We start from the raw sequence: 27,028 nt of genomic DNA on the forward strand, positions 1-27,028 counted from the left end.
CAATAAAACAATACCTCAACTCTACATCGTTTTTTTTCCCAGTGTATTTTTAGTGACATTATTCCTGACAAATTGAGAACAGAGGGTCAATGAGACACAATAGGATTTTAAGACAGAAAGGGGAGAAATCGCCTCCTATTGGAGAAGGCATACAATACTTAACTCAGGGTTTTATATGTCACTGAGATGAGCAATATCCAACAACTTAGAAAGCTCCCTCATATACCGGCTTGCAAAAAAGAGACACGTAGGTGACGGATTCAAACCCAGTCGAAGAGCATGGACTTTTAACTCAACTGACCAAAAAAAAAAAAAAAGCGGGCGCGGGTGGAGACTGACCACAAAAAGAAATGTACCCCACCAGCATCTGCATTGTCACACCCAGGTCCTAAGACTGCCAGTCTCAAGGTTTGTTGTTTAGCCCCTGTGAAAGCCTCACACGGTCGCCACAAAGTGTCACCTCAGTTCTGTGATCCATAGCAGTTTTACTCCATTAACCGTGGCTGGCCTGAAATGCCCGGTCCTGGTCTTGCTTAGATGAGGACTTATGAAACCAAGGAAAATGTCAAAATAAGTACAGAGAAAATGAAACTCAACAATCCTATACTGATCATATTGTGTAAATTGTGTTTACACAGGTGTAATAACACATTTTGTAATAACTGGGCTCTTTGTTTAGGCTGATTTAAAGATGCTTAAAAATGCTTAACAGTATTTTTACCACCTGTATCCCTAGGTCGAGTTACCTGTATTTGACTCATAAGCAATTTCTAAGATTTGGTTTGTCATATTATAAGTCTGCTCCATTAGGTGTCTGCAGTTTAATTGAACATGTAGGTGGTATTATAGTTTAAGGAGGGTTTAAGCATTGAATGTTAATCAAAAACATTGATAAGCAAAGGAAAAATGAAAGTGACTCCTTTCATGATTGTTGTATGCTCTGTAAGTTGGGTGTAAAGGTTTAAGGTGGAAAAAACGTACCTCGAGGGAATTAATTTTAATATACGAGATAATAATTAAAGCATGATTGGCCGGGGCGCAGAGCTGCAGGTCCGCTTTGTCTCCCCGGGGCGCCGCGCGGTGCAGTTGGGGCGGCGCGGCGAGCGGGGCGCCCGGGGCGCGGGTGCGGGGTGTCGGGGCGCGCGCGCCTGTTGGCCGCTCGCCGATTCCTGCCAAGTGTAGAGAGGAGAGAGTGAACAGGGAGCGGGGCTTTTGTCTGTTGGTCTCTCTGGACTGAAAACAGGGAGAATAGAAGCCCAAGACTAAGATTCTCAAAATGGTTTATTACCCAGAACTCTCTGTCTGGGTCAGTCAAGAACCATTTCCAAACAAGGACACGGAGGGAAGGTTTCCTAAGGGAAGACTTCCTGTCCCAAAGGAAGTGAACCGCAAGAAGAACAATGAGACAAACGCTGCCGCCCTGACTCCACTGGGCAGCAGTGAAGTCCGCTCCTCAAGAATCAGTTACCTCTACTTTTTAAAATCCTAACACCTCCATTTGTATTACACATGGTGTATGGGTATTGATGAGGTCATGGTATTATATATGGGATTTTTTTCTGTGTAAATCATCAAGTATAAGAAGAAACTATGTGACTCTGAGCCTTGCTTTAGAGAATTTACAGTGGACAAATAGGTATCATCAAACCAGTTTTTAATCATTCTGACTCAAGTGAAAATGTTCAGAATTTCACACCGTGAATCCACGTTTACAGCCCTTACAGGTGGGCCTTCAGGCCTGGTTCGCTACAACGTCTTCCACAACTCAAACTCCCACCGTGCTCACACAACTGGTCCACTCCTGAGTCCCCCCCTTTTTTTTCATTTAGATGTAACAAACCTAGTTTATGTTCATCAATTGTCTGTATATCTCTATATTTTATCCATGTACTCTTTTGATGTATAGAAGTAGTTTGAAACTCATTGTTTCCTTGTGGTAACTGACCGAGATGCTGCCACAGGACCTGAGACACTGATGAATGGTGCTATTTTGGACTTTCAACATGCTCCTTGGCGAGGTAGCTCTGATGGAGTTATTTTTTATTTCCATGTTCTAAGAAGGTGTTGGTACTCTGTTTCCCTGAATGTTGTTCTCTAGACTGGATTGACTTGTTTTCCTTGTGTCTTCAGTGTGGCTTTCTTCATCAGTGTTGTAGGTTGAGTGAATGCTACCAGTGTGTGAGAGACGATTGTCTCGTTGGCTGGCACCCACTGACATGCAGTCACGGTAGCGGGAGCAATCACAAAACTGTAATTTACTTAGCAAATCTCTTCCTTTCCGTTGCCTCGCCTGCCTGACTTAAGAGAAAGAAAAGCAATAATTTTACAGGCATTTTGAGGTGTCTCTTTGGGTTCTTTCTGTTTGAAAGGGTATTTGTGGAAAAAAAGAGCAAAACCTTTTTAAATAAATTCCCCCTGAAAAAAACCCAAAACACTGGCATCTGAGTAGGAATATGAAAATGACACTTTTTCCAAATATTAAATTGGAAAACAATGTCTACAAAATCATGATACTTTTTTAAAAGGCAGAGCATTCTTTTTTGGCAATTTTGATAAGCAAGGTGTAGATTTACATTTTTGTCCTTGCTCCCAACGAAATGGATAAACAAAAATAAATTACCGTCTACTCATGGAATGTTGTGTTAGCCAGTCTGAAAGCCCACCTTAATTTTTATATAACTGTCTTTTAGCTCTTCTTTTGACAGGGCAGGCCTTCTTCTGAACTGTTTCGCTTCTGTTAAACACCGATGATGCATGCACTGCACTTCTTTGTTTTCTTCTTGCTCCCCCATTGGCCTGAGTTTCTTGTGCATTACTCCTCTCCCTCCTTTGTTAGAATAGGTATATCAGCTGTGTAAATAGAGCAAGAAAACAGTATTCTGCATCTGTGGCATTTATGTAGAGTTGCAGTTGTATACTGCTGAAAATGCAGGCTTTTGTAACAGTGTGATCTTTACTGACGCACTCATGACAAGTACCCAATGTATTTTAGCTATTTTAGTAGTATTTGTTCAATAAATATGCAAGCTGTAAGGTAAAAAAAAAAAAAAAAAAATTAAAGCATGATTACATGGGAGTGTTGCTTCCCATGTACAAAAGCACTTCTTAGGAACTAAAGCACTAATACTTTCTGCAAGAACAATTGTCACTGATTTCTACTTTAGAACTATAGGGCTGTGCAAAATGAAACTAAAATCAGAAACTATGACACCAAACAATCCATGTATTCTTATGAAATTCAGAAGATGGCCGTGTCTCTGGTTACTAGGACTTCTAGAAATTTAGTGCCTTAAAATCCTAAAAATTTTACAGACCATTAATATATTAACATGAAAACTGATCTTCTGCTAATGTAGTATCTGTAATTACTATGAGAAACGTTCTATTTAATGATTTTCCATGTTTCTAAAAGTAAACTACACATAAGCAATTTTTAAACTTTTAGTAAAAGAAACAATTGGTTTGATCACACTACCTCTATTCTGGCAAACATGAACCCCTTTAAGGAAAATCATTCAAGCCATATGAACCCATTGACTAATTTATGCATCATTTTAACTAATTTCTTCCATAGGATTTCTATGTTGAAAATGAAACAATCTTCGATTCTTAAACAGGAGATGGATTCTACGAGTGGCTTTCTATAGGAGAAAAAACTTACTAGAATAAATGTTTTATTAGCTTTAGCATATCTACTCAACATTCATAGAACTGCTAGGAATAAAAAGTGAAAAAACATGAAAATGAATGAAAAATGAGACTCAGAGAGATTAGCTGACGTGGTTCAAAAACAAAAGCCTCAGAGGAGGCCTGCATGCCATGTATGTACTGCTAAAGGGATGTGGTTCTAGAAACAAAAGGGGAGAGAATAAAATATATATTGGCAGTGCTTAAACCAAAATGTATTAAGACAAAACAAACTTAAGGCACTAAAAACCAAGGATAAAAGTACTGAAAATAAATCTAACGCTAAAACTTCTCACTGAACTCCAAAAGCAAATCTTTTGAACCACAGTATCATGTTAAAAACTAAGATTTTAAAGCTGTGCTACTACTAATAGCTGCAGTGTCTGTGTGTGTAGATACACAGATGATATATAGATGAACAGAGAGCTGCATAGAGACATAGATTGATAGAGATCGATAGATTGATAGATTTTAAAACATTTATTTGCCATTCACTACTTTGCAACAATTCTCCCAATTTGGTTTGAAAAGAGACAACAGTTGACTTTTGTTCAAAGTCCAAGTAAAGAGAGAGGCCATGTTTGGAGTGAGAATCCTTTAATAACTATATTTATTTCCAGAGAACAATAAATACAGAGATTGCAAGCAGTATATGTAACAATAATATTTTCTTTAAATACAGAATCACCTACTTTTATACAACTTAACAGGCAAACATGTTATTTTGTTGTTGTTGTTGTTTGGAAATTAGCATTGGGAAAAGCTATATAACAGAGGAAATTCCAAGTAAAATCAAACAGTGTTCACTCTTAACTCTAAACACAGTGCTCCCACTACTGGTTCTGCATTGAGGCGGAGGGGAAGGCCAGAGGCAGGCTTAGCTTCGGGCGGCAGCGGTCTGGGGCTGCTCGGATTGGAGCTGCTTGCCAAGGTATTCCCTAAAAAAAAAAGAATGAAGTAAGGAGAATGAGAATTTCAATAGCAAAGAATCACTTCCAAAATTGAAACACATTATGCACTGTCATATATACTTACTTCAACATCCAAAAATAACTTAAAAGTCCTAGAAAATTAAACTTTTCCAAATTTCAAAAGTACTTGTGCTGTATGAATTCTACTTCATGTATCATACACAGACAAGTTATGACAAAGACAAACTAGTCATTCTCGTATTTTTATGAATAACTTGTAAAGTTATTACGATTACACAAACAGGTGATTACAAGGAAATGTAATTACTTCCTGGGGAAAGACTACTTTCCTGTTCAGATAAAGGTCTTGTTTACTGCTACTGCCACTTCTGCAATCTAAGAAGTTCAACATCACCTCAATTACGATTCTGAATGACCTCATAAACGAAAAACAAATGTCCTGCTATTAGAGAATATGTGTATCTTCACCCTGGGATGACACAAGAGTACGTGAAAATAAATCACCAAAAGTAGCATTGGGAGTCCCCACACCATCAGGAGCTACTGGTCTGGGGCACTCACTCTGCACCAGCACAGTCTAAAGCCCACACAGAGACGGTCAGCCCAGAACCACAGAACAATCCCAGGAGCTGAGTAGCAGCATTCACTCCACAGATGGGGCAATGGGGCTCAGAGCAGTGGTCCCCAATCCTTTTAGAGCACTCTCATTCAGAAAATAAGCATGTGCCCACAGTATGTGCATACTTAGCTCTAAAGTACACACAGACACCACTGTGAATTCCAGGACAGAAAACAATCTTGTCCCTATTTTCCTTTGAGGCACTTGCCCAAACTTTTGTTTTAGAACCAATTAGGAAGAAGAAAAAGAGGCTTTTTAAGAAAAAACTATTTAAAAGTTTTCCTCTTATAAAAAAGCATGAGTTTTGGAATAGAGACGTGGGTTTACATTCCAGCTCCATAACCTCCTGGGTATTCCCATGGGGGCTCTAGGAGGCACTGGGTATGGAGGCCCTGGCTGGGCTGCAAGCATCAGGTACACTGTCAATGCCATCGTCTCTTGCCTATCGCCTATCAACTGTGTGAGCATCGCCAAGAAACCACCTTTGGGGGCCACCGATGTACACAGGTAAATATGACTCCGCCTCTCTCCACAGTGGTCCAGAAGAGGGCAAGCATTTCACCTGAGCTGCTCTCCCCCTGCTACTGCCGCCTAGGCCAAAGCAGCAAAGATTTTAAGACAGGAAAGACAGAAGCACTGGGAATGAGGACGAGAAGGAAATGTCACGCAGTGGCGGAGCAGCAGGCAGGAGGCACTGGTGGCCCAGAGCATGTAAAGTGTCACGCACCACTCCCCCCAATCCAAAGGCTGTTCATTTTTTAATACCATGAGACTGAATGAAGCATCCCAGGACATGAAAATGGGTTATGATCTTTTCCATCCTTCAAGGAAAGTTCTTATAACTGACTCATTAATTTTGGATGTCACATTAAAGTGTTTAATATTCTTGTGCTACCAGGAACTACGCTGACATAATTTAGACAATGGGATCTTATTTCCAACCAGAAGTTAAGTTCACGCAAAGGCTGAAAGGGAAGCCATCCTATCATCTTTGTTAGACAGGAAAAACAAGAGTTTACAGTCACTATCAATGCTGCTCCTCTGGGAATGCCTGCAACTTGGGAGCATTTGTGGTCACACAGATTTGTTTTCTTGGTGGTGGAGGTAATAATATTTATGGCAAATTTCCAGAACTTATAAATATATTTTTCCTACATATATGTGAGAAATCAAGCCTGAAGTTAGATATGCTTCATTTTAAGGAGGTCTTCAAATATTTCAATTTTAGACTCTTTAGTGTGGAGCCTTAGAAAACATTTTAAAAGTGTACTCAAAGACACTGTGCCACTCTCCAATGACAGTAAGACATGGTTCTCTCCCTAAAGCACCGATGTCAAGGACCAACTTCTAAATGTAAGTTTCCAAAAATGACTAGTAAGAATCTATGGGAAAGCCTCCAGGAGCTCAGGCAGGGAACTGGTAAGTTATCACAAAGGGTCCTGTGCGTCTGGTCACAGACAGGCTCCCACCTGCTCCATCCCTTCCAGAGGCCTGAGGGTAGTTCATTCCCCATATCAGACTTCACTAATACTTAGCAGACAACAAGTGGTGAAGATAATTGATTTCTTCACAAAAGAAACACTCTTGAAGTGGGGCCAAAGTAGGACAGTAAAACCCAGCACAGGTGCGCTGTTCCAGCAGAGAACGTAAAGACACATGCAGCCACGGCTTCCACCGCACCATCTTCCATTCATTTTTTTCTTCCTGGTCAAAGATATAAATTACAGGTAACATCCTCTCCTACACAATTTTTTTTTTTTTTTGAGACAGGGTTTTGCTCCATTGCCCAGGCTGGAGTGCAGTGGTGCAGTCACAGCTCACTGCAGCCTTGACCTCCTGGGTTCAAGCCATCCTCCCACCCCAGCCTCTTGAGAAGCTGGAACTACAGGTGCTCACCACCATGCCTGGCTAATTTTTGTATATTTTGTAGAGACAGGGTTTCGTCATGTTATCCAGGCTGGACGCTAACTCCTGGGCTTTAGCGATATGCCTGCCTCAGCCCCTAAAGTGCTGGGGTTACAGGCGTGAGCCACCATACCCGGCCAGGCTCACTCTCGTTTATTCGTACATACAAGGTAGCCCGGAGGCATCTACTTCTTCCTGACCTAAGTACGTGACACATAGAAAAATCAGCACCTCCTTTCTTCTGCCTAGTTGACAGTTCATGTAATTTGGATTTGGGGGAAGAACAAGGACTCATATAGATGAAAAAGGGTCCAACTAAGAACCTGCACATCAGGGGCCCCAGGTGGAACTTTGTGAGCCTGGTTTGAGTATTGTAGGTCAAAATGCCAAAAGCCCAGCAAGAGAAGAGCCCAGACAGGATTCATGGAAAGAAGAATACAATTTCCTCCTCAAGCTTTCTTGAAATTGTTGTTTGTTATGGCATGTGGGGTGTTAGATGGCTTTCTAACATACCAGGAGGAACTGAACTGTGGCTCCACTGAAAAGGGTACTAAAAACACCTAACCTATACGAACTTTGGGGAAAATCCACTCCTTCGAACTTGGCTTTTATGTATTTTATTCTATTTTTATTTTTTTAGAGACTGAGTCTCACTTTATTGCCCAGGCTGGAGTGCAATGGTGTGATCTCAGCTCACTGCAATCTCCACCTCCCAGGTTCAAGTGATTCTCCTGCCTTGGCCCCCCGAGTAGCTGGGATTACAGGCACGCACCACCACGCCCGGCTAATTTTTGTATTTTTAGTAGAGATGGGGTTCTGCCATGTTGGCCAGGCTGGTCTCGAACTCCTGACCTCGTGATCTGCCTGCCTTGGCCTCCCAAAGTGCTAGGATCACTGCACCTGGCCAGCTTATAAAATACTATAGCTTGCTCCCCTGAATGTTGAATGACATTATGTAGTCAATGAAAACATTCCCAAGACTGGGGGACACAAGCCTCCCTCTGAATCCTCTGTGCCAGGCACAGGGGGTCCTGGCATCGAGGGCCTGAAGCTGGGAACTCAGGATGGCTGTTGCCATCTGGACCGCGTCCCGAGCCACCATGGAAGCTTTATCACAGGTATGCCCACACATTCTCCCCTCTCATTTTAGAGCACCCTGTAAGCTGGGTATTATTAATATCTTCTCCCTTTTACAAAAGAGGAAACAGGGCCTCAGAAAACTTCATTAACTTGCCCAAGAGCTAAGTGAGCAAAGCGCCTACTCAGGGCTCCAGTCCTATTCTATTCCAGGGCTGCCTGGCTTCCAGTAAGAGCTCAGAAAGGTGCAGAAGGCAGACACTTCCTTTTTCATAAATTAGAAAACAACAAGTGGGTGTGAAAAATTTCTTCAGGTTAAAATTACACTACTGTCAGGCAAAAGGAAAAACTAGTATAGATTTTACCTCAGGGGATAATAATATATCTAGAACAAAGGATGCAAGGAGATCTTTTGTGAATTAATCTGGGTATTGAGTCATCCTCAATACATGAAGATCAATACAATAAAATTTCAACTTATAATTCAGTCAAAAGGTGCCTGACTTATACAAGCAATCTATAGGAATGTGACATTAAATCTTTGCTTCTGCTACCTAAGATGCAAAATTTGTGAGGTGCAATATTTTTCTTCTCTTTAACTTCATCCACACCTGAAATCTCCTGGGATCTCAACATCTCTGAAACTGAAAAAAGGGCAGTCTGAAAACCTACTCCCCTTTTTAAAAACCCAAGTACATAAACGGCTCACAAAAGAGATCATACTGCTGCAAAAGAGTTTACATCTGATGAAGAAACACTGAAAAACTGACTTCCACTTCCCACAAGGCACAAGGTGCCTGAGGCTTGACAGGGGCATTCTGAAGGTGACTGACTATCTAGCTTCTATTCTGCTAGGAGCTAGGGCACCAGGAAGCACTTACTTAACTATAGTAACTCTTCAAACAACAGGAAGACCATTACCCATTCTAATCAAATGCCTTACCTTCACAGTGTATTTAGTTGCTTAAAGACTCAAACATTACAAATGTTTCTTTAAAACTATAATTGAAGACACTGACTATAATAGTGTTTCAACATGCTAACTTTACCTATATAACTTGACACATGGTAACTTCAGCTGTGTAACTTAGTGATAGGAAAAAAGTGATTTTCTACTGACAAATATATTAATCAATGAAAACTACTAAGTCTCTTTTATTTTCCTTTTTTGGCCTTGCCTGTCCACAAAGCCAAGTAGAAAACCCACTGTTAGCAGCATTTTTGTACTGTTTTCTCTAGTCTTCCTTTAGTGTGCAAATTTTTCATAATTAAAATCATAATGTTCTTGGAATTCTATAGCCTACTTCTGTGGGTTTGTCATAACGATCATTAAAACTACAACAGAGTCATAATTACGTTTCTTAATCTTTACCTATCCTGTTTTGGAAAACAAGCTGGTATAATATAAATCATTAACAAACTATTCTTTTCTAAATATATAAACACAATTTATCTTAGAAAATATAAACTTTATAGTTGTTTATAATACAGATTTATATTTGGTAAAGGGGAAAAATAAATCATCAATAATTTTACATAGCTCTGCTTTCTTTAATGCTAACTCACTATAGTTTAGTTATAAATTTAGCGATTCCTCTGGCTTTTATCATGATTTTGAACTCAAAGCAAACTTTGTTTTTATGAACTGAAAAAAAACAAATTTTGTTTTTCCTACATAACAACTGAACCATATAAAAACCACAGTGCCCTCTCTCATCTGTATCTAATTTACAAAAACATTTAAATTCCAAGAGTAAGTACTATATAGTCCAACTCTTTCTACAGTATTTTTATCTCAGCCTAGGAAAAACAGTATTTAACATCACAATATGTACCATTTTTTAGTGCCTGCTAGTTACTAAGCACTGCACTAGCTGCTTGACATACATTTTCTTATGTACTCTTCACAAGAATACCCATAAAGGTACAGATGAGCCCAATTTATAGATACGTAACTCGAGTTTAGCAATGATAACTGACATGTTGTAAGGTTAGGACAACTAGATTAGTGGGGAGTGTACTGGTACCAAGTCTAATTTCAAAATTCACAGTTTTAACGACTAATAGTACTACCTCATGGTACATTATTCTACCTCTCACTGGCTGGAGACATATTATTGTATAGCTGGGAGAATAAAAAAGATTAAGAACATCACAGTGCAAATCCTCAATTTATTTTCTCAAACATATTTTCATAATCACTAGACACTTCACCTTCTAACAGCATCTGAATTCAAAGACTAATAGATTAGCAGTCTCCCTAAAGAGGTGATCCATGAAATTAAAAAGGAAAAAAAAAGAGATCAGTGATTCTAAACGTCTATTCTAGAGTCTATTTATAGGAGTTGTAGTCCTAAGAAACAAAAATGTACATTTTAAAAGAAATTGCATTAAAGAGTGTATTCTAAAAGCAATTTATGTAAAATTTGCAATAACAAAGTTATTTTTTCCTACAGGAATTCCACTAATCAAATCTTTTTCTTTTTAACAAGCTGTAAAATCTAAATGCCACTAAACAAAGTGTGCGTTTCTTTATCTCTGGCTATGCTCAAGAGTTGTCCTCTTCCCCTGCTACTACCAGCTCTGTCACAGATCGGCAGCATCTTCTGTGCTTCATGGCTTTTCCAACGTGTGGTTATGATGGGCAGGCAACGCACTGAGCCACTCAAAGCATTGGAGTTGGCAGCAAACACTCCTTTACCTTTTAAATGCTGGTTCCTGATCAGCAAGTAGTTATAATCAAAAGCAGCCTGCACAACACAGGGCATGACTCTAGCCAACTGCACTACATACAGATCCAGTTACGCAACGTGCAGTGTGGGAGAAATGCCTGTGCAGTTATGAGGACTTCTAATAAGAACGTTTATTTTCTATTTATTACAAAGATAGCACGTAAGCAAAGTCCACATTTAAGACTTATTGCAGACCTCTTTTTCTTGAATTATATTTAGAAAGACTGAGAGCGTATGACAGTGGAGACGGTGTCCCATTTATATCATCTTCCACTTTTCAGATCAGTTCCTGGTATAAACTAAGAAATCGATGATTGTTGAATAAACGGTAGTTGAAGAGTCCTACAGGAGAGTTAGACCTGGAAAAGGATGCATCTTTCTCCTAAAGGAAAATGTGCTGCAACAGCAGTAGAGACAAAGTCTTCAGCAGTTAAACCTACCAACTACTCCATAATCTAACTGCGGAATTGCCCAAACAAAATTTAAAGTTATTTTTAATTAGAATCTGCGTATAACATAAGAAAGCTCAACTAAATCCACAGTGAAGAAACAATATTTTAGAAGACTAGTTCAATGTTTTAATGATATGTAGTAGAAAGTGAATTAAATCAGCTTTATAATTATACTTGAAGAATCTCCTAGCCTACAAAATTATTCTTTAGAGAATCCATTTTCCCACAAGATATGCAAAAACTAAAACAAACCACAACACGTGGGCCAGATGTTTCTTCAATATGAATTATAATCACCTGAAATGAGTCTCAGAGCTACTTAAAAGAATAAAGCAGATTATACAACTTTGGCACACTACATAGAAGGTGACAGAGGTTTTTAATTTGTGTGTGTGATTTTGTTTGGTAACTAAGAATGTCAAGGATAAACCTGGAAAGTTGTTGGCCTCCTCCCTCTGATTTCTCCTCCACATCCAACTGGTATACAGGTCTCACAGATCCTCTCTCCTCCATATACTGAATCTCTCCCACCCTCCTCACCCCTGATCCCACCTCTCGCCATGGCTGGATTGGATCTGCAGCCTCCTTACTGGTCTTTTCCCTCTAGTCTTTTACAATCCAAAATCCAGTACCCTCCCCACAACCACTGTCTCTAAAATGGCCTTGCTAAAATGACACTGTTATTTTACCCCTCAGTGGTTTTCCACAGCCTTCAGGAAAGAATTCAGAACATCAAGGCAAAGATGGTTTATCGTGATGTGGCCACTATGCATGTCTCCAACTTTATTTTGGCTTCATAACAGACTCCAGCTGTCTGGTAATTCCCCTGCTGGGTGAGGATCTCCCTACCTGGATGTGTTTGCATGCACAACTCTCCCCCACACTTCCTCCTTCTGTTCACAGTCCCCATCTCCTCTCTGCCCAGAACCCTCCTAGGCCTAAGCCTGCTCTCCACGTGGTCATGTGGCCGTGAGTCCTTCCCATGGGGTCACAACGCAGTATGTGCTTGCTGCCTCACCGTGGGATGAACCATCTAGCTCTAGCTTTACTCAAAACAGTAAACAGAAAAGTTAGACTTGTTTAAATTTGTAAATCCAATATAAACTTCACAAGTAGGTGATGAATGGACCTACTATCACCAACCCCCTCTGTCAAAAACCAGTTTTTAAATTAAATTAAATTTCATTTAAATGCAATCTACAATTTACTATTTTCTAAGTAAGCTAACAAAAGTAGTATAACTACTTCAGTTGTTTCACTTTCTTAAACATTTCAAACATTAAAACAAAAATCCTGGGCAATGCCTATGCCATCCGAATTATCAAATATTAACTTTCAAAAACCTACAAACAAGGGATTACAAGACTTTTCTCAAACTCTGAAAGGAGGAAGGGCATTAAAAGGTCCGGAAACCCAAGCACAACCACAGCATTCTGAATTATCTGCCAGTGGGGTAGGTCATATGGCCCCCCAAAACCTAAGAATTAAAATCAAAGCAATTATTTATAATGTAGTACAGATGAGTATAGATTTATAACTCCTGGGGAAGAGATTGCTAATGTTCCCTAATATCCTTTTTCTCTCCTTCTTCCTCAATAACAGAACCCTTTCATCTTAGTAGGCCACATAGCCTATCAGAGGAAAGATTTCATTTCCCAGTTCCTTTGCAGCTACATATGGCCAGAAGACTGAGTAAGGGCCATACGATATAAGATGGAAGTGTTGAGGGGCAACTTCCAGGAGCCTCCCCACGGCCTGGAACACCCCTCCCTCCCCCCCCCTCCCCCCTCCTCCCCCCTCCTCCCCCCCTTCCTCCCCGCCCCACCCCGACAGCCAAGAGGACGAGGCCACGCCTCAGGGACCGCAGTGCGCTGAGCTGAAGAAGCCTGGATCTCTGTGCATGTCTAGTTCTGGTCTGCCCAGCCCACCCCTGGATGTAAGATAAAAACAAATCTCTCTCTCATTTAAGTCATGGTATTTGGGGTTTCTGTTACATCATTAGATGAACCTATCCTTCCGATTACTGTTCTCTTGAACAAAAATAACTATCCTTGAGACATAACCTTGTCTGCAAGAAAAAAAAAAAAATAACAGCACCTATACTAGATATACTTGCATTAAAGCCAGTGTATATGTGACTAGATCAGTCAACCTGGATTTAAAATATATTTAGGTAACAGCTTACCTACAAACTTAAATAAATCTAGACATATGACAATAGAACTAATATATTTTCCCAAATATTGGAATTCTGAAACTTTCTGCTATGGTTTGAGTATCTGTCCCCTTCAAACCTCATGTTGAAATTTAATCCCCAATGTGGGAGTATTGAGAGGAGGGGCCTTAAAGAGGTGACTGGGTCATGAGAGCTCTGCCCTCATGATCGGATTAATCCATTCATGAATTAATAGATTAACGAGTTATCATGAGAGTGGGACTGTGGCTTTATTAGAAGAGGAAGAGAGACCTGAGCTAGCATGAGCGGGCACTCAGCCCCCTGGCCATGTGACGCCTGTGCCACCGTGGGACTCTACAGAGTCCTCGCCAACAAGAAGGCCCTCAACAGATGCAGCCCCTCAACCTTGACTTCTCAAACTCCATAACTGTAAGAAATAAATTCCATTTCTTTAGACATTACCCAGTTTCAGGTATTCTATTACAAGCATCAGAAAATAGACACACTTTGCTCAGTGGTTTGTCTGTGGTTTGTCTGAGCATGCAGCAGTCTTGACTCAATTTCCACCTGACAGCTAATCTGTCATCTAGGATGCCCCATCTAATTCCCTTACACAAAGAAGAGTGGAAAGGCAGATTGTGATATCAGGCCAGAACCAACAAAATAAAGTTTAACAACATATGACAGAGAAAATCTTGAGTGCCCAAAAAGACAGTCAGCAAGGTTAAAACACATTAGGACCACATAATACTATCATCTACCCCAACTGGGAGATTAGCACAATTTAAACAAAGAGAAGGAAGAAAGGAGAGGGAGACAGACAAAAACAGCTGGGAGAAAAATGCCAGAGTATGATGACTTGCTTGTATGTTCTCCTTTATAAAGAGTTCTAAGTTTCAAACTGCATGTTAATGATGTTCCTAAAAGCATAATATATGAACAATTTGGTCTGAAGGGCACTGACCATTGACAAGAAATCATTTAGTGGGAAAAAACTAGGCAAAATTTTTAATTAGCAAAACGTAAAATAAATCAAAACTCTGTTTTAAACATTTTAGACCACAACTTATACTCAAAACCATCCAAAGATTATTCCATTAAAAAACATTAATACAAGCCACTCTAATAGTTGCCTATTCTTTGAAAAAGTTGTTACTCTTTCTAGTGCTATGCCACAAATAAGAACACTTTCGACAACAGTAAACTGCTGTATAGACATCCCTTTACATCTACTTTTATATTTAATAATCAACCTTGATTATATACCCATACTTTATATTTGCTCTCATTTAACATGACATAATGGCAAAATAATTTCTAGCAATTTTTTCCAAATTGGAAGCTTTTTTCCCTTAAAGCTTCAAATTAAAAATTTATTTCGGGAAACTAACTGGTCCTTAGCTGCCACATTATGAAAAGACTATTCTTATACAGTAACAATTTTTTTAAGTATATAATATTTTAAATCTAAGGTACTTAAAATTTTTGATTTTGACAGAGATTTCAACAAGGTTTCAACAAGATTAAAGTAAATCATGACTATCAAGTTCTGAATAGATACTATTCTACCCTGCTACCCAGAGGAACTTCAGAACATTATTTGAAGAACAGAGATTCAAACAACAAATGCATTCTATCACCGCCAAGTTAGTTCTGTATATTTGAAACCCTAAGGCATAAAAAAGAGAAGTATCTCTAAACAGGAGAACATCTACCCATCTACTGTAGAGATGTGTAAAGATTCAAAAGATAACATCCCTTGTTAGTGCCTCAATAATGCTAATTCTCTTCCCTCCATCATCTGAAATAGGACTGTCTCCCTCCGCTCCCTCCTGCTATCTGTGGCACACAAGATCATGGAGAAAGACCAGGGAATACTCTGACCATGTTTAAAGAATGGTTCCGCTTCGTCCCCACTATCTAGCCCCACTTCCACTCCCAAATCACAAGTTTGGACCATAACAAGTCAAATCTTTAGTTATGAGGAAAACACTTATTCGGCATGAATTGGACACCTCACCCCACCCCTGAATTAGCAATTCCTTTCAATAAACATGTATTTGCTAAGTTAGTTGATCTGAGCTAGTCTGGACAGATGTTTTAGTCTCACTAGTAGAAGGAGTATCGGCAGGAAAGTTTTCCATGCTTTTAGTGGTAGACAGTCCCACCTGGTTACTTTCCCTAAGTAACCATCCCATCCTGGCTCTTCAGGGCCTTGCCTCCATCAATTACCTGGCCCAGGTGGCCAATGGCCTTCTCGCTGCTGCACCCACTGCATACTTTTCAGTCCTTCCTTCCTCATCCTCTCGGCTTATTTTACACTGCTCACCACTACTCCATCCTTCCTGAAATATACTTGTTTTCCTTTCCTTCCCTAACAGCACATGTTCCTGGTTTTCACCTAATTTTCCAGCCAGTTCTCCCTAGAGTTAAGCAGTTAAGGTCTTAACTGCTACCACCCCACCCTCCCTGGGTAAAATCTACTCCTCTTCTGTCAGCCCATTCCATGTTTTGTCAGAATCCATGGCAGCAGGTGGTTCTCAGCCTTTCTTGGATCACACAGCTCTTTGAGACTCCTGTGGAAAGCATGCGCTCTTCCCCTACTGCATACAATTGCAGGGAGTTAATCCAAAACCTCCCCAGTGAAGAGCTCCTGTTCTATACACTTTTTCAGGTAATCTCATCCCCTTCCACGACTTCCACTCTCATTCCACTGATTACTTTAAATATCTCGCTCTAGCTTACATCTTACTCCTGAACTCCAAACCTATATTTCTAGCTTTTGAATTTCTCCTTGGCTAGAACGCAGAAACATAAAATTCAATGTGTCTAAAAAATGAACTCCTCAGTGCCACCCCAATCCTGTTCCTCCATCTACATTCCTGTGTGAGTCAATGGAACACATCCAGCTGCAGTTCGGAAGCCAGACTGCCAATCTTGATGTGACTCATTCGCCACCAGCTCCATGCAATCATTAAGTCCTGTCACTTCCATATTTTTAATAACTAAAAAAACTGGTCTTCTTTCCTCTGTCCTTGCTATCACCATTATTACCTAGGGAACAACTGCCTCATCTCTAGAGTGATCTAAGAGTTCCCACCTGGTTTCCTTGCCTTTGAACTTGCCACACAGCAGGCAGGGTGACGTCAAACACAAGCCTTCTCACGGTAGCTGCCTGTTCAGTCCTCTAATTGCTTCCATTATTCCGGGAAAATGTCCTCACTCCTTAATGTGACAAGCTTCCTTGTCACATTCCCCTACCTCAGCAGCCACATCTCTCCCAACTCACCCCTTCAGCCTCCATCCTCAGCCTTACAGGGGCCAAGAGCCACTCGGCATGGGTGGCTACTGAGCCCCAGGAAGGGGGCACATGCAGACTCAGTTGTGCTGAGTGTGAAACACTTGCCAGATTTTTCAGACTCAGTGTGAAAAAAATGGAAAATATCTCATTAGAAAATTTTACACTGATTACTCGAAATAATGTAGAAATATTGGGTGAAATAAAATATTATTAAAATTAACTTCACTTTTTTTAACTTTTCAAAATATGGCTACTTGAAATTTTTACATTTCTCCTGTGTTGCTCGCATTACAATTTCACTGGGCTGTGCTCCTCTAGGCAACAGAATTCCATGCAGATCCCCTGCTTTGTCCCTTCTGGCAACGCCATCCACTCGACGGCATTTGTTAGGTGCTACCTTGAGGTGGGCACCAAATGTGAGCTAACAGAAGGCCAGCAAAGCACAAAGCCCCGCCCTCCTCCTCCTCATCACATGGGTCAGCTCCTGCTTAAGGCCTCAGCACAGGCCGCCTGCCTCCAGGAAGACAGTCCTGATTTCACCACAACCAAGATAAACACTTCACTCATCTTTCCCCAACGGATGCAGAGCTCGGTCCTATCTAAGCATGCAACACACTGTGCTGTCATTTTCTGTACTTGTCGGTCCTCCCACTAACAGATTCTAGCTCCATGAGGGCAGAAACGTACATCACCATAGCCTAGAACAGGACCGGACACAAAACAAATGCTCAATAAACCTTTAATGAACAAATTAATAATTAATACAATTAGTCTTGTTGTTCCAGTTCCGCTCTTGGCTGATGACTGACAGCTGGAGATTTGAGGGCAGACGCTGAAAACCTTTGGACTAGAGCAGCTGCCCTCCTCAAACCTCCCCACACCAAACATAAGAGACCAGCACCACATGTTTTTTTTGGCCAGCCCAGCTTTTGTTGTTTTTTTTTTAAGTTATACTTTTTGTCTTTAAAATTAGGATGACCAGACCAGAAAAAAGTGAAGTTGATATTTTGGAAGAGAGGAAGAAGAAAATATGAAACAGGTTCACTGTGCACTGGTTACCAACTTGGCTGAATTTGGAGAAACAGAACACCCACACACAAGAGGCTATATGAAGCAGATTTATTACTTACAGATAGGAAGCAAGGGACAACAGAGGCCTGGGATCCATGGCAAGCCAGTCCCCCAACGTGCAAGAAAGCAGCCCAGGGCAGATGAAGTCTCATCTGTGCATGCCTCACTTCCAAGGCAGCTGAAGGACCCCAGGAAGTAGCCCACCCTGAGTTTTACACCCTGGGGGCCACATGATGTGCTGGGCTAATGTGCTGAAGCTCACCCTGCTGTGGGGAGGAAGGGAGTGTGGAATGGAGCCCAGGCTATTCCAGGCTGTCCTTCCCTATCTGGGGATATTACATTCCCGGCATATCTACAGTTATTCTTGTAAACTACAAGTGAGAAAGGAGACAGAATTGGGTCTGTCCAAGGCCACCAGGAGAACTGCCCTGCAGACAGGGCAGAAAGTCCAGCTGCAGCTCTGTGGAAGTCCTTCAAAGTCCTCTGAGGAATGGGCCTCAGGTACTGTACTAGCCCAGGTCATCCTCCCACTCTGGCTTCACTCAGCAGGTAAAGGAGAGACAACTGGCCAATGAACAGGCCAGGCAGGAAGCAAGGGAGCTTCCTGCACCCAGGAATTTGGAAGGGCATACCCAAACCATGTCAGCTGATGCGGAAAGCTGAGCTAGAACATCATGATGACATAGCTCAGCCTATGCCTCTAGAGCAATCATGACAGGGTCTTGGGCAGGAAAAGCAGTCTACAGAGAAGAAGTGAACAGCCTGGCTATGAATGTAGAAACCACGCGAGAATGGGAGGTGGAAAACACTACTGCCTGGCTCACTTCCCGCCAGCTTTCTGGTCTCCAGTTTCAGTGGACTGTGTGACTTCACTTAACTTAGATTCTGTGAGCCACCTGATACCCTTGTCACATGTCTCCTTATATTTAAGCTAACTTCGGTAGGTATTTGTTTCTTGTAAACAAAATGTTCTTGGAGAAGAACAAGAAAAACATGTCTAGACTTAGTTCAACTAAGATATTCTCACTAGCAGTATCAATTACATTCCTGTTTTGTTCTGATGGATCTTCTAGTGGCTAACTTGTTTCTATAATACATCATTTACATTATTTCTTAAGGTACAGCTTCTTGAATTTATTAAAATATTGCAAAGTTTTTTTAGATTATCATTTAAGAATCAATTTTACCAAAACCATGAGTCTGAGTACGCACTATATATTGCATCAATGGACCTCAGTTACGTAAGAGAACATCCTACCTCTGAGGAGATCTGTGCCCACGTATTCAGGGCTGCAGGGTCATAATGTCTGCCACTTATTCTCAAGCAGCTCAGAAAGAGAGAGAAAGAGAACACATACAAATGCAGCATAATGTCAAAGCTGGTGACTACAGATGAAAGCAGCTTTTCAGTAGTTAAAATTCTTTCCAATTAAAAAAATCAAAAACAAAGACTCATGAGAACATTTTTTCTTTCCACTCTTCCCTTTTCCACCTCAACCAGGAGGATGAAAGCACCATACTGTGGGAAGGGGAGCAGCAGGATAAAGGGCTCTGGCTCTTTCATGATTTTGTTGGGCTCTGGACTCACCAACATCCACAGTCCACGTGACATGAGAAAGATAAACCCCTTACTTATTAAAATAAAAATCCAAAAAGAAGTAAAATTAACATTCAGGTGACTGTAATCTTATTAAGCCTTCACGCGACTTCAAAGGATGCCTTCTGGTGTTAGTTCCGCTACTGCTAGAATCCCAGTTCCACTTCTGACAACACTGCTGTGACTCCCGACACGCAGCAGGCTCACAGGGTGCCTTTGCCTGAAGTCCTCCTGGTGCCCCAGCCACATCTCCACCAACTCACTCCTTAACCCTTAACACCTCTAGCACTGCCTGATCCTGCCTGTTCCCAAGCTCCTGTGACACCTACATACACTTCTGTCACAGCTCTCACGATAAGGAAGGAGACCACCTCTCTTATTGTCTCATACCTCAGAAAAAGAAAGAGGAAGTAAAAGCTAAAGAAAGGCAAAAATGAAATCAATAGTCAGACAGCCTGGCACCACACCCCAGGCCTGGTCTGGTAGTTAAAAATCAACCCCTGACCGAACCACTGTATTATCTATAGATTCCAGGCATTGTATAAGGAAGCATTGTGAAACTTTCTGTTCTGTTCTGTTCTGTCTTGATTGCTGATGCATGCAGCCCCAGCCACGTACCCCATGCTTGCTCAATTGATCATGACCCTTTCACATGGACCCCCTTAGAGCTGTAAGCCCTTAAAAGGGCAGGCATTTCTCTCTCGGGGAGCTCGGTTTTGGGACGCAAGTCTGCTGAAGCTCCTGGCCAAATAAAGCCACTTCCTTCTTTAACCTGGTGTCAGAGGGGTTATGTCTGCAGCTCGTCCTGCTACATTTCTTGGTTCCCTGACTGGGAAGCAAGGTAATTAACAGATGGTAGAGGTAGCCCCTTAGGTGGCTTAGGCCTGCCCTCTGGAGCATCCCTGGGGGGGGAATCCAGCCAGCTTGAGCGACGCAGATCCTGAAAGCGCTCCGGGGTAGGCATTTGTCCTGGTGGAACACCTCATCAGAGCGGTGCATGGCAGTCCCCCACGGAGGATCAATGCAGTGGCTGAACACTGCGAAGGAACTGACGCTTGGAGTTGGACATCTGGAATATGGTAAGACTGGTCTTAGGAACTTGCCCACTCCATCTGAGTGGAAGCGTGGCCTGATTACCCACAGTGTGCCTTTATTGGCACTTTGGTTTTGGTTTTGATTTTGACTTGGCTTGAATTGCTTGACGAACAGGTGTGCCTTTAACGACACTTTGGCTTTGGTTTTAATTTTGATTTAGTGTGAATTAGACAAGTGAGTGACCTTTTACCCTTTCCTTCTTGTAGTGTGAGTGTTGTTTTGTCTCAAAAAATAAAAATAAAAAATAAGTTAGACAGAAAGTAAGCCCACTCTGCTAGGAACTATGTTAAAAATATACATATATAAAAAATAAGAAAAAAGTCATCAAAACATCCAAAACTTACTCTATTAAAGTGCATGTTACAGAACCTTAAAAAAGGTTGTGCAGGGGATTACAGAGTTAAGCTAACCCCCCACAGGTGAGAACTCTCTGTGAATGTAAATTAGAATTGCCCTCTTTTGGTGTTGGATGGCCAACAGAAAGAACTACAGACAGGGAACAATTGGCCATGTATTTCAGGTGGTGACAGGGGTCGGAGCCAGTGTACCCAGACCAAATTCCTTTAGAGTGACTCATAGTTAAACATAATATAGACAAAACCAGCATAGATCCAGCCCTGCTTAGCAGCTTATTGCAAAAAAAAAAAAAAGAAAAAAAAAAGTAACAGTAAGAGCAGCTTCGCCAGCAGACACAGAATTAAAAGAAGAAATCCCAGAAACAACAAGAGAAACCAGTTTTGCAGGAGCCGCCAGAGGTGACAGAAATTCTCCCTCCATATGTCCCAGCCTACCCCCGCTTTACCGAGGCCAGCAGCTCCCCCAGAAACCAGGTTCAGGAGCTAACATGCCCCAGGTCTCACCTCGAAGGGGAGGATCAGAGCCGCGAGAGGCCAGGGAAGGAAGTCAAGATAGTCAAGCGGGCAGTCTCAAATCTGGCCATGCTCGAGCTATGCAAATGCCCCTGACGGAGCAGCGATATACTGGGGTAGACAAGGACGGGCATATGGTAGAAAGGTGTGCCTTTGTGTATCAACCCTTCACCTCTGCTGATCTCCTCAATTGAAAGAATACCCCAGCTTATACTAAAAAGCCTCAAGCCTTAATTAATTTGCTCTAAACTATTATCCAGACTCATAACCCTACTTAGGCTGACTGCCACCAGCTGCTCATGTACTGAGGACAGCTGGTTCACCCGCCTGGACTTGAAGGACGCTTTCTTTAGCATCAGACTAGCTCCTGAGAGCCAGAAATTGTCTGCTTTCCAGTGGGAAGATCCGGGGTCAGGTGTCACCACTCAGTACACTTGGACCTGGCTTCCCCAAAGGTTCAAGAACTCCCCCACTATCTTCAGGGAGGCCCTGGCTCAAGACCTGAAAAAGTTTCCCGCCAGAGACCTAGGCTGTGTGTTGCTCCAGTGTGTCGACGACCTCCTGCTGGGACACCCCACAGCAGCTGGGTGCGCCAAAGGAACAGATGGCCTGCTCCAGCACCTGGAGGACTGTGGGTATAAGGTGTCCAAAAAGAAAGCTCAGATCTGCAGACAGCAGGTACACTACCTAGGATTTACTATCCGACAGGGGGAGCGCAGCCTAGGATCAGAAAGAAAGCAGGTCATTTGCAACCTACCGGAGCCTAAGACCAGACAGCAGGTGAGAAAATTCTTAGGAGCTGTGGGGTTCTGCAGGTTATGGATCCCAAACTTGGCAGTACTGGCCAAACCTCTGTACCAAGTCACAAAGGGAGGCGACCACGAACATTTTGAATAGTGGTCTCAACAGCAGCAAGCCTTCTGTGAGTTAAAAGAAAAACTCATGTCAGCCCCAGCCCTGGGTCTGCCTGACCTGACAAAGCCATTTACACTATATGCATCAGAGAGAGAAAAAATGGCAGTTGAGGTTTTGACCCAGACTGTGGGACCCTGGCCAAGGCTGGTGGCCTACCTCTCTAAACAACTAGACGGGGTTTCTAAAGGTTGCCCCCCATGTTTGAGGGCCTTAACAGCAACTGCCCTGCTAGAACAAAAAGCAGATAAACTGACTCTTGGGCAAAACCTGAACATAAAAGCCCCCCAATGCTGTGGTGACTTTAATGAATACCAAAGGACATCACTGGCTAACGAATGCTAGACTAACCAAGTACCAAGGTTTGCTCTGTGAAAATCCCCACATAACCATTGAAGTTTGTAACACCCTGAACCCCATCACCTTGCTCTCAGTATCAGAAAGCCCTGTCGAGCATAACTGTGTAGAGGTGCTAGACTCAGTTTACTCTAGCAGACCTGACCTCTGGGACCAGCCTTAGGCATCAGTGGACTGGGAGCTGTATGTGGACAGGAGCAGCTTCATCAACCCACAAGGAGAAAAATGTGCAGGATATTGAGTGGTAACCCTGGATACTGTCATTGAAGCCCAATCATTGCCCCAGGGTACTTCAGCCCAGAAGGATGAACTCATTGCTTTAATTCAGGCTTTAGAACTAAGTGTAGGTAAGACTGTGAACATCTACACTGACTCTTGGTATGCCTTCTTAACCCTCCAAGTAAATGGGGCATTATACAAGGAAAAAGGCTTGTTAAACTCCAGAGGAAAAAACATAAAACATCAGCAAGAAATCTTGCAACTATTAGAAGCAGCGTAGAGGCCCCAAAAGGTGGCAGTCATGCACTGCAGGGAACACCAGCGAGCTCCCACTACAGTTGCTTTAGGGAACTCCTGGGCTGACTCAGAGGCTCGGAAAGCTGCATCCACCCGCTACCGGGTGTCAGTCACAGCCCCCCTTCTCCCTCAAGCACCTGACCTTGTACCTGCTTATTATAATGAAAAAAAAAGGGCTTTTGCCAGACAGAAGGAGGACAAATAATAGAAGAAGGATAGATCCAGTTACCGGATAAAAGGATAGCTGTGCCACAACTGTGAGGAGCCACAGTTGTACTGGCTGTGCATGAGACCACCCACCTAGGCCAAGAGTCACTTAAAAAGTTGTTAGGCCAGTTATTCTACATCTCACATTTATCAGCCCTTGCCAAAACAGTGGCACAGCGATGTATTACCTGCCAGCAGCACAATGCGAGGCAAGGTCCAGCCGTTCTGCCCGGCATACTAGCTTATGGAACAGCCCCCTTTGAAGATCTCCAGGTGGACTTCACAGAAACGCCAAAATGTGGAGGTAACAAGTATTTACTAGTTCTTGTGTGTACCTACTCTGGGTGGGTGGAGGCTTATCCAATACAAACTGAAAAAGCTCGTAAAGTAACCCGTGTGCTTCTCCGAGATCTTATTCCTAGATTTGGACCACCCTTACGAATCCCCTCAGATAACGGGCTGGCGTCTGTAGCTGACTTGGTACAGAAAACAGCAAAGGTATTAAAGATCACATGAAAACTACATGCTGCCTACCAGCCACAAAGTTCAGAAAAAGGTAAAACACATAAACTGGACACTCAAGCAGCTACTGAAGAAATATTGCCAGGAAATTCATTTAAAATAAAATCAAGTTTTTGCCTATGGTCCTCCTCTAAGTCAGGTGCACCCCCACCAAACAAACTAGGTATTTGCCCTGTAAGATTTTGTTCAGTCGGCCACCCCGCAAATCATAAGTCCCCCAAATTAAAAGTAACCTCCAGGAACTAGGGGAATTAACCTTAAAAAAAGCAAATGCAGGCTTTAGGAATAGCCATACAAAGTGTTCATAATTAAGCACACAAAAATGCCTATAAGCCTGACACTCCTTTAAATCTGGTGACTCTGTTTAGGTTAAAAAGTAAAATCTAATCTCTCTAGGATCCATCTAAGATAGGCCCTATACTGTAATCTTGTCCACTCCCACTGCTGCTAAAGTTGCAGGTGTTGTTTCTTGGATCCACCACAGTCGGCTAACACTGGCATCTCAGGACAAGTGAACCAGCCAGTAGGACTCAGATCATCCAACCCAGCTAATCCTAAGATGAGACTGAGCTGCTGAGGAAACAACAAGCCCTGCTCTAGTCACACACCAGAAGCTGACTAGTCTACCCACGGCCGAAGCTTTAGGACTCGTCAAACAAGTAATATAGTTAGAAATTTTAGGCCTAGTAGTATTCTTGTATACTGTTTTACTATTGTTCTGTCACTGTACTCAATCTTTTTCCTAGGTAAGGACCTCTTTTGTCCTTGCTAGCACTTATATAAAAGTGTCCCCACTGTACACATACTACTTAGTCAAAGAACCCAGACCTGTCTGGCCCAGCAGCATTTCCAAGCCTTTAAATCATTCTTTAAGCATATAAACCAAAAGTTACCAGAGCCTCCTCCCTTAGCTGAAAACATTGCCGGCAGCCTAGGCCATGTTATGTTTGTGGAAAGACTAACATAGGAGACCAATGGCCTTAGGAAGCAAAAAAGTTAATGCCTCAAAATAACTTTACTCTGACTAATTCTTTCCCCAAACAGATGCCCACAAGTTCAAGCGTCTAGCTGTTAAAAACTTCCATTATTAAAAACCAAACCCCCATCTACATGCTCAATCAAATCATACAGTTGCAAGCCATCTTAGAAATAATCACTAATAAAACTGGCAGAGCTTTGACCATTTTAGCCTGGCAAGAAACTCAAATGAAAAATGCCATCTATCAGAACAGATTGGCCCTAGACTATTTACTAGCAGCTGAAGGAGAAATTTGTGGAAAATTCAACCTAACCAATTGCTGTCTGCACATAGATGATCAAGGGCAAGTAGTCGAAAATATAGTTAGAGACATGACAAAGTTGGCACATGTGCCTGTACAGCTTTGGCACAAGTTTAATCCTAAGTCTTTATTTAAAAAATAGTTTCCAGCTATAGGAGAATTTAAAATCCTCATTGTAAGTGTATTGCTGGTAATAAGAACTTGCTTGCTGCTGTATTACCCTTGCTCCTTCAAATAATAAAAAGTTTTGTTGCTACCTTAGTTCATCAGAAAACCTCGGCACAAATGTATTACATGAATCATTATCCATCTGTCTTGCAGGAAGACCTAAGTAGTGAAAATGAGAATGAGAACTCCCACTAATAAGTGAGATTCTCACAGGGGGGAATAAGGAAGGAGACCACCTCTCTTATTGTCTCATACCTCAGAAAAAGAAAGAGGAAGTAAAAGTTAAAGAAAGGCAAAAATGAAATCAATAGTCAGACAGCCCAGCGCCACACCCCAGGCCTGGTCTGGTAGTTAAAAATCAACCCCTGACGTAACCGCTTGAATTATCTGTAGATTCCAGGCACTGTATAAGGAAGCATTGTGAAACTTTCTGTTCTGTTCTGTCTTGATTACTGATGCATGCAGCCCCAGCCACATACCCCTTGCTTGCTCAATTGATCACAACCCTTTCACATGGACCCCCTTAGAGCTGTAAGCCCTTAAAAGGGCAGGCATTTCTCTCTCAGGGAGCTTGGTTTTCGGGACACAAGTCTGCCAAAGCTCCCAGCCGAATACAGCCACTTCCTTCTTTAACCTGGTATCTAAGGGGTTTTGTCTGCGGCTCGTCCTGCTATGACAGTGCACTGAAATTGTGTGCTACGCATTTATTTTCTACTTTGTATTTCTCTACTTTAGCACAAATTGAATTTTCTAACAAGTATTCCTGTCTGTAATTAGAGACAATTACAGAGATAAAAGTAAACACTCCCATAACTCTCTTAACTGAGAAAAGAGCTGGATACAAATGGAACAGCATAGTGTTCAAACCAGACACTGAAATGTTTTCTCAGAATACATTTCTGGGATATTTAGCAAGGCAGGAAAAACTGTCATCCAAGAGACTGTTTTCATTTCAGGCTTCTAAATGCCTAGCCCTTAAGGAAAATAAGGCAAGAAGAGCACAGCTCCTACCAGTGTGAGAGGTGCGTCTAGGAGAATGCAGTACAGATCTGATACAGTGTGGTGGGAGAAATCTGGTCTTTTAGGAAAACCTCTGGCCCTGTACTAACACTTTGGCACCTTTATGCTGAATTCCTTTTTTAAAATGTAAGTAAAAACAGATGATAAACTTCATCTAATTCATCTAAGAGGATTTAGATTTAAAAATGTAACTGCTGCACTGCTGCACAATTCTTTTAAAATTTAAATGGAATAAAAATTCAATTAAAGAATATTTACATCAAAAGGTACCTCTCTTAAGACAATAGGCTGATACTCCTCCTCCTCTTTTTGGTCAATTCCTCAGGTTTTTACTAGTGACAAAAACCTGTCAATTCATTTCCAATAGCTATAAAACATTTTTTCCCCCATCAAGACTTAACATCTGGGTGACATACATAAAGGGAAACTGAGAAAATAATTCAAAAACTTAAATATCTTAGAGAGTGAATATAAAGTTTGCTTAATCTTAATTAAATTTTTAGTATACTCTGCCAACCATTCTGTTGAGTTTA

General features: G+C 41.7%; 2 protein-coding genes across 5 annotated transcripts in view; one reads left to right on the forward strand and one right to left on the reverse strand.

Moving 5' to 3' along the window:
• The first annotated feature begins 1,166 nt into the window (after positions 1-1,166).
• On the forward strand, positions 1,167-2,549 carry LOC117981397 (neuronal regeneration-related protein-like). The gene has a single exon (XM_034966086.3). It carries the CDS (start codon positions 1,277-1,279, stop codon positions 1,487-1,489), a length of 213 nt encoding a protein of 70 aa, XP_034821977.2. The 5' UTR covers positions 1,167-1,276; the 3' UTR covers positions 1,490-2,549.
• A 1,718-nt stretch (positions 2,550-4,267) lies between these two features.
• ATP6V1H (ATPase H+ transporting V1 subunit H) overlaps positions 4,268-27,028 on the reverse strand; it is a 116,390-nt gene continuing 93,629 nt past the window's right edge. For all 4 annotated transcript variants that reach the window (XM_003823249.6, XM_003823248.5, XM_003823250.6 and 1 more), the window contains one exon: positions 4,268-4,625. In XM_003823249.6, coding sequence (XP_003823297.1) covers positions 4,565-4,625 — 61 coding nt within the window. In that variant the 3' untranslated portion in view covers positions 4,268-4,564. The remainder of the gene's footprint in view (positions 4,626-27,028) is intronic.

Source organism: Pan paniscus, chromosome 7 (genome assembly GCF_029289425.2).
Source record: "Pan paniscus chromosome 7, NHGRI_mPanPan1-v2.0_pri, whole genome shotgun sequence".
NCBI lineage: Eukaryota > Metazoa > Chordata > Mammalia > Primates > Hominidae > Pan > Pan paniscus.